Here is a 17,177-nt window from a genome sequence, read left to right on the forward strand (position 1 = left end):
TTCTTCAAACCTGTCACTACTAATTTTTAATTCTAAGATGCACTCATTATTATCAACAAGCAAGCATTTTGCTGGCTTTGCTCAGAATCTCAGTGCTCTAGGTGTGGACAAAGGAGGACAGGACTTGTGAATGAATGCTCCAAAGGTGATACAGCCCTTACCTGGAGGGAGCCAGGGTCTACAGTCTAGGAGAGAGAAGTAGACAATTTGTTAAGTGAGGTGTGTGTCCATCAGTCATAGGCCATATTTATGGACATTGATTCACTGATATATTTAAGTATGTAGGTAAATAAGAGATTTAAAATGGAAACACAGATGTGAGAAATGAAAGAAGTAAAAATGTTGACTAGAGACTTACTCAAAAAGTAGTAAGTTCTAAAAAATTGAGTGGATTTCGCAAAATATCACTTCAAATTACATTTTTTGAAAAAAAATAAAATTACATTTTCTGGGGGGTGGGGGAAACTGGTTAATCTGTATTGAGAGTATCAGTTTTCCCTTGACACTTTTGTCAAGTGAAATTTATTTGAATGACTTTTAATTAGCTCGGAAGTTATCAAAGAATGTAACTAACACATTGGTGTCTGTAATGAGATGGGTAGACGTGGCTATCAGGTAAAAGTGAAAATGATACTCTCTCTGATATAGGGAGTTATTTTGTTTTGATTGTACATTTTGCCAAAGGGATAAAAAAGTAATAACAACTTTAAAATTTTTGTCCTTGAAGTTGGACATGAAAACAAAAATGATGGAAGCCAAATATCATGAAGAGAAACTTAAACTGCAGCAGAAGCATGATGCTGATGTTCAGAAGGTAGGGCTTATATAGCATTTATTCGGTCATTCATGTTGAATATTTGAAATATTCTAGGTCTTGTGATCATCCATCTATCCATCTACTTATTTCTATACTTATTATAGTCTATGCTATAAGTGAAATTTACTAATAAATTAATATCCTAGAAGAAGTGGATCTTTAAACTTCATTTACTTTTGGATTTACAAAGCATGTAAGTTTATGTAAATCCTTATAATTTACATTAACTTTTGGTTCTTCATCAATTCCTAAAGGCTGGCCTTATAGTCCTTTATCTGCATTCTGCTATTACCTTTCATAAAAGCTAAAATAACACATCAAGTGTAAATACTAGAGCTTTTTTTTTTGCCTAATTTTCTTTCACTTTTGTGCCATTAAAATTTCCTTTTTAATTTAAAACAGAACTCCTGGGCTTAGAGACTGCACGCATTAGAATGCTAGCATTGACAGCAAGCATCTTCTCTCAGTAGCTCATGGGGATTGAAGCCTTCCAGTGTTTCAATCTGTATTACTAAGTAAAGTTAATTTTTCTTCTTCATGAGTACAACAACAACAAAAATACCTCTTTGTGGTTATCCTTCATAGAATTTGAATTTATACTATATTTTAGCAATGATTAAAAACAATGTAGTGATGTATATGGATTTTCTATATGTGTGTAAATACATTTATTTAAATATATATGCATATATAAATACACATATAAATACACATATATATTTAAATACATTAATATTGACCCAAATAGAATCTTGGCATTTACTGTTTCAAAACTAACCCTTCCCAAAACTAAGTGGCAGAGATGGGGGGAGAGAATCATGGTGGTTCAGCATCACATATGCAAGCTTTCTTAAAGCTGAAAATATATTTAATATTTAGTCAGGTGTATATTTGGCTTACCTTCTTTCAAAGCAACAAGAAGGAAACCACTGATTGAAAATTAGAAAGAGAAAAAATATTGAATCCCTTTCCTTTTTCCCATTCAAATTTTAAAGGCAAATATTGCTTTGTGCTCTTACTAGAATTTTGCTTCAGTTTAAATTGCTTATATAAAAGCATTTCTTTATCATAAATATGTTATCGATTCAGAAATACAATTTCAATAGAACATATGTCCATAAGAAATAGAATCTACTGATGTATAACGTATTGATATGTAAAATGAATGAATTTTAAAATATATTTGGAAAAATCATGGTAATAGAGTTTAAAATAAGCTCCCTGGTATGTGAGTTACAAAGATCTATTCTAAGAAAAACATTCAGTAATAAAATCCTTTCCAGGAATTTCTATTTAAATTCATGAAAAAAGAAAACAGTATTGTCATGTGTATGGTGTTTTCTAAGTGTCAGGTATAGGAGACAAGTTGAATTTAAAGTGTTTTGTCTCTTTGTATACATTCTTTTTTATGAATGTCAGGAAAAAACTAGCTCCTTCTCTTATTTACCAGACACTCTTTGAGGAGGGACTAAAACAATGAAAGCTAAAGTAAAATGCTGGTAACAGAGTCACTAAGGAAAAGTAGACAAACATTGGTGAATAACCCTTTTATTTTTTTGCTTTTAAAAATAGACTTTAATAATTTACTAAATTGGTAGACAGGAAGTACACCCCAACCATAAAAAAGTAGGTATTTATATTTCTGACTCAGTTTGCTTTTCTCTTGTGGTTATCACAGTTTTCTCCTACTTGCTAAATGTTCTTACATTTGCATCATTTCTCTAGGATTTTTTGGAGTGAGGTGTATTTAGAAGTATATATAATCATGATTAAATTTTATTAAATGATAATTATAAAACTTCTGATACAATATAATCATTACGATATGATGATGTAAAATGTTAATGCAATTTCTGACATTTCAAGCTGATTTTTCTGATTCATAATATCAGAACTAGACATAAAAGATAATGTCTTCCCATATACCTGGGGATTCTTATTACTGTATATGAAAATGGTGGGATGCTTGGGAGGATTCAGGGACATGCCCACCTGAAGATAGTTTTTTCCAGTACAGTGGGGAGGTAAATTGTATTATCCCAACATGGCAAGATTCTGATGACTTATCTGCCACTCTCTTACAATTTAATCTCTGAATTTTATCTTAGAGAATCCCCTGATTTATTACTCACCTCTTCCTCCTTAAAAATTGATATTCAAACTAGATAACAATTCAAAAATGAAAATTGAAACTAGATAACATTTCTTTCAGTAATCAATTATTTTAGTTAATTTGCTATTTTCTTTATCTACTAAAATAGAGTTTATTACATCTTCTTTTGGAAACCACTTGTGGGATTAGCTGAGATAGATTTACGAAATACATTATGCTCATTTGTAAAACTGTGTTTTATGTATAAGACAATATAGTTTACTAAAGCATTTCAAATTCACTTGCAGATTTTAGAAAGAAAGAATAACGAAATAGAAGAATTGAAAACTTTATATAAAAAGAAGCAAAATGAAATGGAGGAGACTATTAGAAAACTTGAAAAGAAAGGTGATGTGGTATTGTTACATAAATCTTTCAATAACATTTCCATTTTATTTTAGCGGCTGAACAGAGTAAAAATGGTTTTGTAATTTCTTGGAATATGAGAGTGTTTCTATTAAATCATTAATGGATATGTTCTGTGGGCTTCTAAATTACTGGGGAAAACGTGTGTGCATGTGTGTTGGTGTGATTAAGAACCTGTAAGAATTTCTCACTGTTATTTCCTCTTCTTAACTAACCCTCCTTATTGGGTTTGAGTTGACATAGGCCAATCATGGAATTAGAACTTACTTTTACAGGGAAGTCTAGGGAAATTACTCCTTTTGGTCTAATAAAAGCAATCACGTAAGTACCCTACTTTATACCTTTAGCATATTTCCTAATATTGTGGTTGACAGAACATTTGGAAAGTATTCTCCATTTAAAATTTCATTAAAAAGGAAAAAAAAACATGTAATCAAGAGTTAAACTAATAATGATTGTAGGTTAAACCATTAAAATGCAACAGGCAGGCATTAGAGAGAGTATTGAAAATATTTTTTGGAAAAAAAACCTTGAAATTTTTGCAAAATTTGATGATTTAGAAAGAAGAGTTCTAGGTACTGAAATAGGAATGCTGACATTGGTGAGTTGTGGAAAGGATGCTGTCAAACCGTTTTTGCTAGAGTAGATATCCTATACATTAAGAGAGAGCTTGAAAAAATTTAAGATGAATAATTTGGTATGACCTTGAATTTCAGATTTAGAAGTTTCAAGTTTATCCTGTAGGTTCTGGGAATCTTTGAGAGGGGAGTTTTAGGATCTCATGTTTTAGAAGGAATAGTCTGATAATAAGCTTACCATGGTGAAGCTAATTCCTCGTCTGTTAATAGTCAAAGGCAGGATGGAGTGGGAGCAGGAGGGAAAACATTCCACTCGGAAAACATAGGGTCTAGTCTCAGCCTTGTTCCTCAGCGTCTGCTGTATGACATCAGGCAGTTTCAGCTTGTCCTATTGTAACATGGTGAGGTTAGAGGAGATAATATGTAAAGTCCCTTCCAACTCAAGGATCTTAATGCCTTCATGCTTCTGTATGATGCTAAGGACCCAGATGTGTGAATGATGGCGTTGGGAGTAATGAGGGTGGAACTGAAGAAATTTTGATGAATGGTAGGATACAGACAATGAAGAAAAGGAAAACGGAGAGAAGGTTTTCATTTAGGAGTTTTCATATGGAACTTGGTGGCTCCCTCCTAAAACACCAAACCCACGTATATCTGAGAATGGTATTGTTCTAGAAAATTCAGTATGGCTATTATCTATATAAGTTAACAAATTTGATACTATAAGGTTTACTTCTAACCTCAAATGTTGGTGAAAGTAATTAGAAATTTGTTCAGGTTCTTTCTCCAAATATCAGTCATTATAAAAATACTTTAAATTATTCCTAGGTTTTTATTTCTTATCCTGATTTAAATCAGGTAATTCAAACATGCCTCAGGTTAAAAAATAATATTTCTTAAGGCTTTTGGAATTGCAAACAGATTTTAGTTTAATTTTGGAATTGTGAAGAAAAATGATGTAGAAGCTGAAGACTAGTATTAGGTTAACTTGGATTCTTCTCTCTCCCCTTATTTGTTGCATAGTTGAAATTTTAGAGTGAAAGAATTTCTATGTAAATGTTTGTAAAAATATGGCTGTTTTGAAGTAAGAACCTATCAGTAAACTAAGACAATATTAGCTTCAAACAAACATACAGCTCAATTTATTTTACCATCCAGATGATATGAATGTTAAATTTTACTTAAAACAGTGACAGTTTAAGTCATTTTAAAAAGATGGAAATTTAACTGATATATAAGGAAAATATTTTAGATAATTTAGAACTATTTCTTATTACTAATATAAACCTTGGTAATGGTTTTACCATTGCAACAATATAATGGAATTATGGGCTCCTTTATTTATTCAGTGCACTGGGTTTTGAGAATTTGCCTATGTGACACTTTGTGCTTCGTAGATAAAAAGTTGAAATAGATTTCTTTTCAGGAAATAGGCAAGTAAAACATTAGAACGTATAATGGAACAGGTAATTTAATGGCAAAGTAAATATGGTTTCCTGGAAATAAAAAGAAGTTTCTGCCCCTGCAAGAGGAGGGTGAGTGACTGGTTCATAAATGGGCCTTAACCGGTTCACCATGGGTGAATTGAGACTTAGAGTGAGTAGGAGCTTTTCAGCAGAAGAGGGAAGGGCTTTGCTGGTAGGCAATGGCACGTTGAAGAACATGGCCTCAGGAATCTGCAGATAGTTGGCACGTTTGCAATACATGTTAAAGAATATGGAATTGGCAGAAGGTATGGCCAGGAAGTAATCAGATTGTGAGGAGCTGTTTTCCATGTTGAAGGTTTTTACCCTCTATGTGTTATGAAAGGGACTGGGTAATCATTTTTACTCAGGAGTGATAGCCCTGGATTTGTAGGTAGGCTTCTTCAAAGCAGTGGAGCATGCAGGGGGGATGATGCCAAACCGGCACGTTGTTAAACCTGTCCGGGGAGTGAGTGATGATGGATTCTACCAAGACTGCAGTGGGAGAAATGGTGAAAAGAGAGGAAAGAAAACAGATATTTTAGACGGGAGAATTGAGAAGATTTGGTGAACAATGGAATTATCTGTTAGCTGGTGCTTTACATATTTTTTATCATCAGATTTTTATGTGGTAGCTAGAATTGGTTTAACCTGTTTTCATCCTTTCTGACAGTTCAGGCCCTTATACGTGACTGTCAAGTTATCAGAGAGACTAAAGAAAACCAGATTTCAGAGCTGAAAAAGATATGTGAACAAAGTGCAGAATCTCTGAATAATGACTGGGAAAAGAAGGTAAGTAATGAAATGAATAATAATAGAAAGCATAATGGTTTATCCTCCAAAGTAACATACTTAAATATAATAATAATGGATGTCTATAGGATATACAGAGAAGTATGAAAAAAGTAACAAGATTCTAGACTGTAGAAATAGTTACTGTTCGGGGCCTCCCCGGTGGTGCAGCGGTTGAGCGCTGGGTTGTGCAGACCTCTCCTGCCGCCCGCTGCTCCCCTCAGCAGTGTACTTCAGTCCTTCTGCCCGCTCTGCTCCCCGCTCTGGCTCTGGTGAATTCTCTCACCCTCCCGCGCTTCTGACTGTACCCAGTGCTTGTATAAATAAATAAATAAATCTTTAAAAAAAAGAAAAGAAAAGAAATAGTTACTGTTCATGTCTTGGTATATTAGCTTCCAGATATCTAATGGTTCATAGAATAATTTTCATGTAGAAAACTTACTTTAAGTTAGTTATTGAAATTAATGAATGTTTTGAATTTTTTTTTTTTTCGTCATTGCCAGTAGATTTTGAGCAAATTCTTAGGGAAATAGCATGTGGATAGTTTTGGGAAATTAAACTTAAAATTTTGGATTTAGGCCAGGTATCATATCTTTACTGACATTTCAGAGAATACAATATAGTATAGACTTGTTTTGATGTAAACAAAATTAAAAAACCATTAAATCCACCTGCTCTGCTCCTCACTCTGTCTCTGGTGAATCCTATCACCCCCTGCACCTCTGGCCTGCACCCCAGTTCTTTAACTCAACAACAACAACAAAAGATTTTTAGTTAATTCATACTGATAGTCTCTTAATTGATCTTGGTTTAAAGTATTCTACTGAAAATTATAAATTTATAATTATTAATGGCAGACACTATTGTTCAACATAAGAAGTCCTGGTAAGGGCAGCTTCAGGCCTGATCTGGGACGTGTATTGCAGATACATTAAGATGGGTAGTCAGTTGTTTCCTACTTTTATTTCATTAATTTATATGGTTTTTCTTTTATTTTAGTTTTGACTATAAATTTGACACAATTTTGTGCTCACTGTAGGTAGCTAGTATAATAGAAGGCCTCCTTCCTTTGAAATCTCTAGTCCTACTTTCCCAGTTTAAATCGCAGGATTAAATTGCTAGTTTGAAAAGTCTTCTGCCTCCTACCTTGTGCAAGGGTATAATCTCAGTCTTTCTTCTGGATTAGTAAACCTTTCTTACAGTTGCACAATCATTAGTGGATGTGTAAACTCTGAACAAATGGTTGAAAGTTCTTTTTGTGAAGAACATTTGTGTATAACTCTGGGTAGAGGTGAAAACCTGGTGCAGGAAGAAGAGGCATCCAAATTAGTAAGCAACTGAAAGATTTCCTTGTGATTTATGCAGTCACTCACTCATATGAATGAGGTAATGTGATGTGTGTGTGTGCATGAGTGTGTACTCCCCAATGTCTCCACCCTACATCTCTCACTTTGTCCCAGTTATCTAACTACCCATTAAAGATTTCTCCTTGACCTGAATTCCATCATTCTCCCCAAATTCTGTCTTCTTTGTTGCTAAGAAGTATTCCCTTTTCCTAGTCTCTATACTTCCCTCTACCCAGCTGCCCAGAGATGCTACTTCTTTCCCATTGATTCATCATCCTCTATGCCGGGTTCAGGAGACTGTTGTCTCTTGCCCAGACATACTGTAACTGGGCTCTTTGCACCAGCACCCCCATGCCCAAAACAGCCAAGTTGAGTCTTTCTCAAATACAAACCTGGCTCACCTACTATGTTTCAGTCACTCTACTGGTTCCCAGTTGCCCTTTGGAGTAACAAGGCTCTTCATGATTGAGCTTCTGTGATTTTTCAAGTCTCACCTTTGTCATAATGCTACTCCCCTTCTCATATGCATGGACTAGCTCTCAGTTATTTGACAATATACCTTGTTTTTTTCCTAATTTGTGGGCCTTTAAAAAATTGAGTTATGATTCATATAGCTTAGAATTTACCCTGTGTGGTCAAATGTCCGGGCTAAAGACCAATATTCAGGATGCTGGGGAGGCCTGTTGTACCCTTGTACCCAGTCAAGCTCTTGACTAAAAAAATCTCCTTTATATTGTAGATTCAGTCATTTTTATGGCCGTTATGGTATCCTATGGTTCATAAATCCTGGCAAGATTTGTGCTTTAGAGTGTATCTAGTGTTATTTTCAATTAAATCAATTTATCCTTTAGGGAATGTTCACCCTTTAAAGCCTCCTACACTTATATGGACAGTTAATCTCAACAAAGGAACTAACAGTATTCATTGGAAGAAGGAAATTCTGTTCAACAGTGTTGAGAAAACTAGACAGCCAACAAAAGAATGAAACTAGACCACTGTCTCACATCATACACAAAAATTAGCTCACAATGGATTCAAGACTTGTATGTAAGACCCAAAACCATAAAATCTATAGAAGAAAACACTTGAAAAAAAAAAATCCATGACGTTAGCTTCGTGGATGTCTTTGGTGACTGGACTCCAACAGCAAGGGAAACAAAAACAAGCAAATGAAACCACATCAAACAAGTTTCTGTTCAGCAAAAGAAACTATCATTAAACAAAAAGACACCCTACTGAATGGGAGAGAATATTTATACATCATATATCTGACAAGACAGTAATGTCTAAGGTGCATAAAGAATTCTTACACTTCAACAGCAGAGAAACAGTCCAATCAAAAGTGGGCAAAAGAGTTAAATAGATACTTCTTCAAAAAAGATGTATAAATGGCCAACAGTCACTCCTTTAGGTCCCTTTATCAGAGTTATTGTTCATGTCAGCCAATAAATACAAAGCAGCACAGAAACTTAGGTGCTATGAGCTTGCCTACATTCACATACCAGCTCAGTGACTGACTTTTGAATACCAGTTGTACCAACTTAAGATGCATGTGTCTTGCAAAATATAGCTACAACATATTAAGGATTTTGGGACCCACTTACAAATAATCAAAGCTGCGTATGTTAAATTTGTGAAACCCAAGGGTTTTTGATTACTGAGCCATTCTCACTTTTTCTGTTCAACTAGAAACTATAAGAAAAGTCCTTGGGACCCTTACCGATAATTAGCATAATTATTGCCCGCATCCTGCCTCTCGTTTTCACCATCTGTCAGGGTTTTTCCTGTTCCTCCAGTATCTTCCTAGTTAAGTAAGAATCTACATGTATGTGTCCTATCTTTGTATTTCTCTTCTATTCATGGGTGGAAAATCAAATGTGTTGTTTAGAATATCTTGGACTCCTGTCCTCCCACCCATTGAGTGAGCCTGGGCTTAGAGGTGGACATTAGGAGGTAGGATCAGAATTCTATTCCCATGAAGATAGCAAAGGAATGCTCATGAGACTGTGGCCATGGCTTTTCAATTCCCTTTGGAAGCTATCTTGTTGAACCTGGTTTCCTTTAATCGGTTACATAGACACAATAAGTGTCCATTTAAACATTCTCTGCAGACTCTGTTATAAAGAAAACCCTGTTTACACTAGGATGTATATATATATATATATATATATATATATACTTCTCCTTAGAGAACTTATCCTCTATTTGATTTATAACTGCCATCTTTGTGTGCACTTTTGTATAGATTATGGAATGGATAAAAATAGCTTCTTGTTGGGGATTAGAGTGATGGAGGAGGCATTTTTTAACAGTATTTTTAAACAACATTTCCTGTAAATAAGCTGACAATATGTACTGAGATAGTATCCCTAATCAGCAGCACTATTACACATACTTCTGGCTTTTCAGTCTTATGCTAGTGTTGTTTGCTGAGGCATTATATTATTTGTTTGATTTATTTCCTCTTTCTTCCTCGGGTAGACAATTCCCTTTAATAATTATTTGTCAATTGAAATTTCCAATGCCTGAAAGTGAAGAAAAATTGTTTCTTAAAGTATGCTTTTTGTATGATATCTTTACTTTGCATGTTTATTTGTAGGTTTTATCTCATTTGGCATTTACGTCACGGTATAGATAAATAGAGAAACAGAGACAATTTTCTGAATTGCAAAACAGTCTATTCCGCAGTGCTTAAAGAGTCAATTCTTGATTTCTCTGTGTAGCTCCACAATGCGGTAGCAGAAATGGAAAAGGAAAAGTTTGATCTTCAAAAGCGGCATACTGAAAATATTCAAGAATTGCTGGAGGACACAAATCTCCGTCTGAATAAAATGGAGGGTGAATACATGGCGCAAACACAGTCCACGGTAAGTCTTCCCTTCCCGTCCATTTCTTGACATTTTTGGAAACTATCCTCTTAATCTCCATGTCGCCATGCTTCCCTGGCTTGTGCAGTGCATAAATGTGTTATAGATTTAAAACACCTTAGCTTCCTGCTTTGAGTGGAATTATACGAGATAATGCACTATATGAGATAATGCGATAAGTTTGCTTGTGAGACTTCACTCTGAAAGCTTTTTATAAATTTCTCTTCTTTTTAGTCATTACATTTTAGTCCAAAGATAATCCCTGCCTCCCTCGCTCCTTTTTCCCACGTCCCTTCTTTCCTTATTTTTTTTTTCATTTTTTGTAACTGAAGACTTGATTATTTTTCTGAAAATATTTAATGCGAGTGTGAAGGAAATCAAATGGGGAGGTGGGAATAGTGTGACCACTCTAAGACTCAGAATGGGACCAAAGATGTCACATTAATTCACCTCAAAACTTCCCTTTCTGAAAGGGTGCAGGAGGTGGTCACCATAGTCAGGCTTCACAACAGAGAGACCAGTAACTTTCCCATGAAGAGATGTGCCGCAGACCAGCTTTCAGCAAAATGTTGTGTCAGGGGTTCCTGAAAGGATGAGACGGCCTAGGCTACACGTTAAGGGCTGAGGGGAAGGGCATGAGGCAGACACGCACTCTTCTTTTTGGTGCAAGTATCTCCTACTGAGGGGCTCAGCAGGTTCTTTATTTATACTTTTTTTTAGCAAGCCCTGAGATTACATTATCATGTGCATGGAAACAAAGCAGAAACAATTAGTGCATCCCTTTTCCCATAGACTTTTGGCTACTACATGCTCTCAGCAAGAAGACGACCTTCAAGGTTAATAGGTAAAAAGCTAAGCCTTACACTGAAACTCATTGTTTCAGCTAAACAATTGCCTAAGACAGTTGATAGCCGCCAGTACATCCCTATCAGCTAAAGCCTAAGCATGAAAAGACTTTTCTTATTCACATGGCCTTCAGCCCGAGACCAGCTGCTACTCAGCTATCAGAACTTTTTCTACCTAGAAACTCCTTAACTCAAATAACTTCATTTAAAAACTTTTCCAAGAAACTTCTAAAAAAAAAAAAAAAAGGCAAAAGAAGGACTTACTATAATTGTTGTGCAGGATTGCTTGTCAGGCATGTACAATAAATTGTCTCCCATTGTCAAGTGGGCCAAATTGTTTAATAATAATTTCTAAACAGATAATTTTCCATGCCATTTACTTACAGTATACTGATATGTATAATTTATTGCCTAATGTACTTTCTGATAAATTTTTCTCTTTTTATGACCAAGAACAAAAAACAAAGGGATGTTAAATCTTCAGCCCCACGGTGTGAGGAACAAGGAATCTTCAGCCCCACGTGTGAGGCCCTTTAACTTTGGCTGCAGAGGCCCTTTAGCTTTGGCCCCACTGTGTGAGGCCCTTTTTCTTAGCTGCTTGCCAGTATCTTATCTGGCTGGGGCATCAAGGCCCCCTGCAGCAGAGAAGGGGAGATAGAGGATCCCCTATCTCCTCAATGAGCCTCCTCAATGAGCTCTTGGTTGCAGAGGATAGGTCTGAGGGAATGAATGGCTTCTGCTTTTAGAAGTCAGCTGACTTCCTAAACCTCGCATGCCTGGAAGAGGAAGGCTGCTGGGCAAGTAGACCAGGGTTCCTCACGTGCAAGGCAAGTGCACTATGTTGGGCTTACCCCTAATCTATGACACGGCCTCATGGGCTGGAAGAGACTTGAATCTCAATCTTGAACCCTGTCCTCATTTACTCCTTATATCCTACCCAGGCCAGCCCGACTTAGTACAATAATTATTCCTTGAATTTAAAGCTATGGAATTGGTGAAAGATTCAATTTACCAGGCATATGTTGGAGCTCTTTAGACCAGCTCTAAGGTTTTAGGGTTAAAGAAATGGGATATAGGATTCATAGTGACTTGGAAACTGAACTTTAGGGTCTTGGATTCAAATGTCAGCCCCTTCACATCTTGAATGCCTTACAAGTTTTTTAAATGTTAATTTTCCTTGTTTGTTGGATAGAGTAACTTCCTTTCCCTGTCCATCAGAAGAGTCTTTACTCTGAGTCCTTTCCTTTTACATACATGTTTAGAATCACCATACCAAGTTAATAAATAAAGTATAACCAGAAAGTTCTAAGTACTGAAGAGGATGTAGTGAAATTAGAACATATTACATTGTGGTGGGAATATAAAAGGGTAGATAATGGGAAGACAATTCCTCAAAAAAATTGAGCAGTAATTACCACATGATCCAGCAATTGTACCTTTGGACATTTGCCCAGAAGAACTGAAAACAGGGTCTTGAACATTTGTATGCACAGAAGCAGTATTTACAGTAGATATAAGTTAGAAACAATATAGGTGTCCATCGCAAATGGATAACAAGAATGGCTTATCGATATTATGGAGTGTCATTCAGCCTTAGAAAGGGAGGAAATTCTGACACGTGCTGCAACATGGCTAACCCTTGAAGACATTATGCTAAATGATATGAACATGGACAAGTGGACAAATACTGTCTGATTCCATTTGTCTGAAGTATCTGGAAAGGTTAAATTGATAGAGACAGAGAGTAGAAGCGGTACTTGCTAAGGAAAGGGCATAGATGGATTGGGGAGTTATTGTATAATGTGTATGGAGTTTCAGTTTGAGAAGAAGAAAGTTCTAGGAAAGGGTGGTGGGGATGGTAGCACAACAATGTGAAAGTGCTTAATGCCATGGAATTGTACACTTAAAATGATTAAAATGATAAATTTTATGCTGTGTATAACTTATCACAATAAAAAGTGAATGCCAAAAGAAAAAAGAACTGACAGTTAATTTGTATAATAAATAAATAAAATACTCCTACAAGTGAAGTAAAGAATAAGTAAATGAATTTCCAAACAGACAAAGGATATGAACAGGGAACTTCAAAGTTGAAATTTCTGAAGCATTGATTGCCTAACATGTTCACTGCATTGGTATATTTTATTATTTAATTATATTAAGAGAGAGATAGCTTTCACAGTGGAATTTTAAATTTTTATAAATTTGAGATGTAAAGAAAAGGGATACTTTGGAGTCAACAAGTCACTGTCAGAGAAATTTCATTTTATTTTTAATGAAAGTTGAACTTAAAAATTAGCATTCAGACCTTGTCATTAGGTAATAGTAAATATAGAGAAAAATGGACAGACTCTGTCAGCAGGATTGAATTTAAGAATCATCAAAAGTAGACAGATCTTGCTGAGCTGCTCCTGATTTAATAATTAAACAAGGTTGAGTTGACGGCAGGGCTTAAGATGAAAGATGAGACTGTCACTGAGAATTACTTTCTCTATTTGTTGTTCTTTCAGGCTTTTTTCTCCTTCTTTTGGTTGAGTCTTGTTTTGTTTCAGTGCCACTTACTGTAAGCAGACACTCATATAGATTATTAGATTTATGTCTTTTAGTATTGGCAGGAATTTTCTTATGTGAAACTCATAGTTAGAATCATAAACATAAACACATTAGCCTTTGTAAGTTTGCAAACTACAACAAAATTATTAGATGTGGGAAGGGGGAGGGTATAAAATATGGAGTTGTAGCCATTTCAGATTTTAGACACAATGAATGTGATTGAGATTTTAGCTTTGATTAGTGGAGTTTTTACCTTTTTTTGTACCGAGGATCCTCCTGGCAACCTTGCAAAGTCTATGAAGTCTATTTAATAAAATATATAAGCTTACGAAGAAAAGAAATTATGTTGTGACACAGTTGTCAAAATAGTATCAATAAGAAATCAAAATCATTATAAAGTGGTACATATGCTTCTAAATTATTGCAATAAATAACAAGATTTAGCTGGGAGCCTTCTGTAATTCATGAATAATGATGGGAGTAAATAATATTTAGTATTATCCAAAACTGTAAGGGACTATAAAAATAGCTGTGATTTCTGTTAGTCATAGGTGTTGCTAATGCTACCTGGGTTTGTTGACGATATTCATAATTGAAGGGAAATGCTAAAGGTCAGTTAAGGTCAGGAAAATAAGATGAACACGTTTTTCCATTCGGATTCACTGACATTCTGAATTCTATTCATGAACCTGTATCAAAGAGCGCCAGCCTAAGGGTGTCAAAAGGCCTTAGACACCTGAAATATTTTTTAACCGTTAGTAACTGTTACTGTTAGAAGTGATAATTCATAGAACAACTTAATCTACTCTCTGAGATAGCTGGAATTTAGGATTTTATAGTTACCACCCATATTTTTTCTCCCATTCTCATGATTATAGAAAGAAACCTCCATATAGCATCATTTCATCACTTTTCAAAAAGGTGACTATTAAAAAAACAAATTCCATTTTTTAAACTTGCCAAATTTTGAGAAGATAGTACCAAGTTTCCATATACCCCACACCCGACTTCCCCTACTGGTAACTCATTACAATTTTTTGGTACATTGCTTACAATAAATGAACCAATCCATTATTTTTAATTGAAGAACATAATTTATTCAGTTTTCCTTAATTTTTACCCAAAGTTGTTCTTGTCCAGGCTCTAATACATTTAGTTGTTATCTCTCCTTTGACTCATTGTGCTAGTTTCTCAGACTTCCCTTGTCCAATTTTTGGCACTTATGAATAAAGCTGTTAGAAGTATTTCTTGCAGATTTTTGCATTGGGCATAGTTTTCAAATCAGTTGTTTTCTCAGCAAAATCTGTATGAAACCTGTATAAAACCTGTATGAAAGTGTTCATTGCAACATCATTTTTAATAACCAAACACCTAAAACAATCCATCAATAAATTGGATAAATTACTTTAGGTATGTTTGCAAAATGAAAGACTGTATACAGCAATGAAAAGGTTTAAACTGTGGCTACTCCAAGTGTGGGTGAATCTCAGACACATGATATGCACGACAAGGCCTGACCCACAGAAGTACGCTCTTTGACTCTATTTATAGGCTTTGGCATAAGGCAAACTTAATTTCTATGCTACAAGTCAGAAAAGTGCTTACTTGTGTGTAGAGGATGATGGTATGTAGGTTTCAGAGAAGCTGGTGAGGCTTCTGCCTTCTAGTGCATCACACGTGTTTCAGTTTATAAAAAGCTCATGAAAATATAGACTTAAATACATCTTTTGTATATATGTCATATCTCAAGTAGTTGTACATGAAATAAGATAAAATATGTTCTTCCTTTTGCTTAGGAGTCGAAATTTTCACCCTTATAATTGCTAACTTTGTCAAACTTTCGACTCATACAGAATTTCAAACCCAGTTGGTTTGTAAAACTCTAACATCTGTACCTCCAGTCTTGATTTCTCATTCTTTCTATTGGTTCTGTCACTGAAGACCCATCAGAAATTTTATATTTCCTAATACTTAACTTGTGGAAATCATTTCTATATTTCCTACCAAAATCTTACCTTTTCCCAAACTTTCTTTCAATTCCAATGAGTCAATTCTCTTGGTATATTGGATTTTGAACCTGGAGGAGGTAGGATTTTTTCCACCACTTCTCATGGCTTTCATTAAGTATTTCACTTACTCATGCTTTACTTCTCTGAAAATCTTGAATCTGTTCTCTCCCTTCTGTTTCCACAGCTACCACCTGAGTTCAGGCCATTGTTGCCTCATTCTCAGACTCTTCCGTTCACCTGCCAGTTCTTCTCCTTGTCTTCTCTCGTTCCATATCTCATTTTCCCATGATCAAGAACTTAAATTACTCGCCTAATGCCTATGATCATTTCTTACAAGCCATGCCCACTCAAGAACTCCAACCTAGTCTTCCGAATGCCATCTTTGAGTTCACGGTGTGGAAAGATTTTATGTGCCTCGGAGGTAATCTGTCTTCAGTGATACTTGTTCCTTCCCCTAGCCCCTTATATCCCTGAGTCCCCTCTCTGCATTGTCTATTACACTCTGCTGTTTTTCCTGTATTGCTTTTTATGCCTTTTTAAAACCTCCACTATTTTTTATCCCCTCAATCTTTGTATTTAGTTTTAAAAGATTATTGTGGTCAGATGTTATTGTCTTTGAGGTATTCATATGTATCTGTAGGCGCTCCCTTGACATTGTAAGTTTTAAATTTCTTTCATTTACTTTTTACCTACAATATTTTGTCTAAGACAAAATTATTAAGAAAATGATTTAAAATAAATAATATAAATAAAATAAAAAAGAAAGAATAGAATAACCATCATCATGCATTTTGCTTCTTGAATCAGAAAATTTTTATCAGTATATGCAAAAGTATGTGTTCAACAAATATAAACCTTAATGCAGGAGCCAATGTTTCCATTTAGTAAAATACTTATTTGCACAATAGAGCAGCCTTTAATCATGCCCTTGCACAAGAACCCATGCCAGCTTCTAACACAGGCGCTCAGTGTTTGAAGAGTCAGTATCAGGACCATCCTGTTCTTTGTTTTAAACCTTCTTATATCTTACCCCTCCTTTTATTCTCACCCTGTTTCACCTTGTCTTTCTAGTTTGATTGACTGCTATTCTGTTTTTCTATTCTAATCTTCATCCTGTTTGGCACAGCCCTAGGACTTCCTAATCTTGTGTCTATTTTCATAGGTAGCACCAACTTGACTGGTTTTGCCCATTTTGTGGCCCTTATATTTATAATAAGTATGCACTATTGATGTATGTATACATATATGTTTATATGTATGCGCAGATCCTATGCTATACATATATATTCTTTGAATTAATTGCTAAGAGACTCTTAAGAGCATGATTGCCAGATTGTGTAAGACTGTTTAGTTTTGTAAGAAACCTCCAGACCATCTTCCAAAGTGATT

At 35.2% G+C, this 17,177-nt stretch overlaps 1 protein-coding gene across 1 annotated transcript in view; it reads left to right on the plus strand.

Moving 5' to 3' along the window:
* CEP112 (centrosomal protein 112) overlaps positions 1-17,177 on the plus strand; it is a gene marked incomplete at both ends in the record, with an annotated part of 340,823 nt that overhangs the window by 65,547 nt on the left and 258,099 nt on the right. Inside the window, 4 exons of the mRNA XM_084238043.1 lie at positions 728-814; positions 3,218-3,317; positions 6,050-6,168; positions 10,238-10,381. Coding sequence (XP_084094169.1) covers positions 728-814; positions 3,218-3,317; positions 6,050-6,168; positions 10,238-10,381 — 450 coding nt within the window. The remainder of the gene's footprint in view (positions 1-727; positions 815-3,217; positions 3,318-6,049; positions 6,169-10,237; positions 10,382-17,177) is intronic.

The sequence above is a fragment of the Talpa europaea genome (genome assembly GCF_964194135.1).
Source record: "Talpa europaea genome assembly, chromosome: 7".
Classification (NCBI taxonomy): domain Eukaryota; kingdom Metazoa; phylum Chordata; class Mammalia; order Eulipotyphla; family Talpidae; genus Talpa; species Talpa europaea.